We start from the raw sequence: 2,172 nt of genomic DNA on the forward strand, positions 1-2,172 counted from the left end.
ACCCGCGACTCTAAAACGGCGGGAAGGGACACAAAGCGAAGCGGAGGGGGAGGAGTAACAGGAAAAGACTGAGGTGGTAGGAGGTCCCTCACGTGTTGAGGTTTTGGATATAGACCAATCAAAATCCGTTCTTGGCTTGTGCTTAATTACAATGTGACCTGTACATAGAGGGGCCTCGAGGCGGCGCTTTTCATTCTTCTCTCAGTTTCATCCAGAAGTAACAGCATCATGCCTGAGCCAGCCAAGACCGCCCCCAAGAAGGGCTCGAAGAAAGCCCTGACCAAGACCGCCGGCAAAGGAGGCAAGAAGCGCAGAAAGTCCAGGAAGGAGAGCTACGCTATCTACGTGTACAAAGTCCTGAAGCAGGTTCACCCCGACACCGGCATTTCGTCCAAGGCGATGGGAATTATGAATTCGTTCGTTAACGACATCTTCGAGCGTATTGCGGGTGAGTCCTCTCGTCTGGCTCACTACAACAAACGCTCCACCATCACTTCCAGGGAGATCCAGACCGCCGTGCGCCTGTTGCTGCCCGGTGAGTTGGCCAAGCACGCCGTGTCCGAGGGCACCAAGGCCGTGACTAAATACACCAGCTCCAAGTAAAGCGCGTCACCGCCGCCTTCATCAACACAACGTCTCTTTTAAGAGCCACCCATGTTGTCCGTCAAAGAGTGATTTCCTGCCGTGTAGGTTTGTTGTATTTCGAAGTCGTTTTCTAGGAGCCACTTGTAAATCCAATAGCTAGCAATCCGTCTGCTAGCTGCATAGAGTCGTCACTCAGGGTTCACTCTATTGAGACTGTGTCTGTTCCCCGAGCTAAAATCAAATTTAGAAAGACTCAGAAAGTCTGTTTTAGTAATTTAATTAGCATAAAGACCACAAACTTGGATCAGACTGAATGCGCAGCCGGCACCTCTGATCTGAAGCTAGGACTGTTAAATATTAGATCTCTCGCATCTAAAGCAGTTATAGTTAATGAAATTATCACAGATCAGGAGTTTGATATACTCTGTTTAACAGAAACCTGGATTAAACAGGACGAGTATGTAGCTCTAAATGAAGCTAGTCCTCCTGGATACAGCTACATACACCAGCCTCGGTTAACTGGTAGAGGAGGAGGCGTCGCAGTTATTCACAATGATAATTTGACTATTGTACAAAAACACGGACACAAATTTAATTTATTTGAAATTCTTTATAGTAACATAAGTGTATTTAACTATATTAAGTCAGCTCAGTCGATCCCGCTAATTGTCATTTACAGACCTCCAGGGCCGTACTCGGAATTTCTTAGTGAATTTGCAGATTTCCTCTCAAACCTAGTCATTTCTGTAGACAAAGTGTTAATTGCTGGAGATTTTAATATTCATTTTGAAAACCCAGAAGACCCTCTGAGAACTGCATTTATGTCTATACTGGACTCGGTAGGAGTAAATCAGTGTGTAGTAGGACCCACTCATAAAGCAGGTCACACTTTAGATTTAATAATATTATTTGGATTAAGTATAAGAAATTTATTCACAATACCACTATCTGAAGTTATCTCAGATCACTATCTTGTCTCATTGCAAGTGTGTCACAATAATAATGTACACACAGCGCCGCGCTACCGTATGAAACGTACATTCACATCAACTACCAAACAGAGTTTTATCAGTAATCTCCCAGAGTTCCCAACTTCGATTAGATCACCGTCTGACCCCACAGAACTCGATCAGGCGACTGAATATTTAGAGTCGACATTTCGCTATACCCTAGATAATGTAGCTCCAGTCAAAAGAAAAATTATTAGAGATAAAAAACTTGCTCCCTGGTATAACGATCACACGCGCACTTTAAAACAGACCGCTCGGAAATTAGAACGTAAATGGCGTCAAACTAAATTACTAGTATTTCTAATAGCATGGAAGGAGAGCATCCTGAACTATAGAAAAGCTCTTAGTGTAGCTAGATCAACATATCTCTCCACTCTTATAGAAGAAAATAAAAATAATCCTAGATTCTTATTTAATGCTGTAGCCAAATTAATCAGAAATAAGACCACTGCAGAAATCTCCACAACAACATCATGCAATAGTGAGGACTTCATGAACTTTTTTAATAATAAAATTGTAAATATTAGGCATAAAATTGAGGTTTTGAAACCGAACAATGTAATTGATGCAGATGTTA

At 42.4% G+C, this 2,172-nt stretch overlaps 1 protein-coding gene across 1 annotated transcript; it reads left to right on the forward strand.

The window, feature by feature from the left end:
• Positions 1-204: 204 nt before the first annotated feature.
• Positions 205-661, forward strand: LOC128543232 (histone H2B-like). The gene has a single exon (XM_053513601.1). It carries the CDS (start codon positions 229-231, stop codon positions 601-603), a length of 375 nt encoding a protein of 124 aa, XP_053369576.1. The 5' UTR covers positions 205-228; the 3' UTR covers positions 604-661.
• The last annotated feature ends 1,511 nt before the right edge of the window (positions 662-2,172 follow it).

The sequence above is a fragment of the Clarias gariepinus genome, chromosome 2 (assembly GCF_024256425.1).
Source record: "Clarias gariepinus isolate MV-2021 ecotype Netherlands chromosome 2, CGAR_prim_01v2, whole genome shotgun sequence".
NCBI classification, from domain to species: domain Eukaryota; kingdom Metazoa; phylum Chordata; class Actinopteri; order Siluriformes; family Clariidae; genus Clarias; species Clarias gariepinus.

Coding starts and splice junctions, on each gene's coding strand:
- LOC128543232 (XM_053513601.1), top strand. CDS start 229: ATGCCTGAGCCAGCCAAGACCGCCCCCAAGAAGGGCTCGAAGAAAGCC.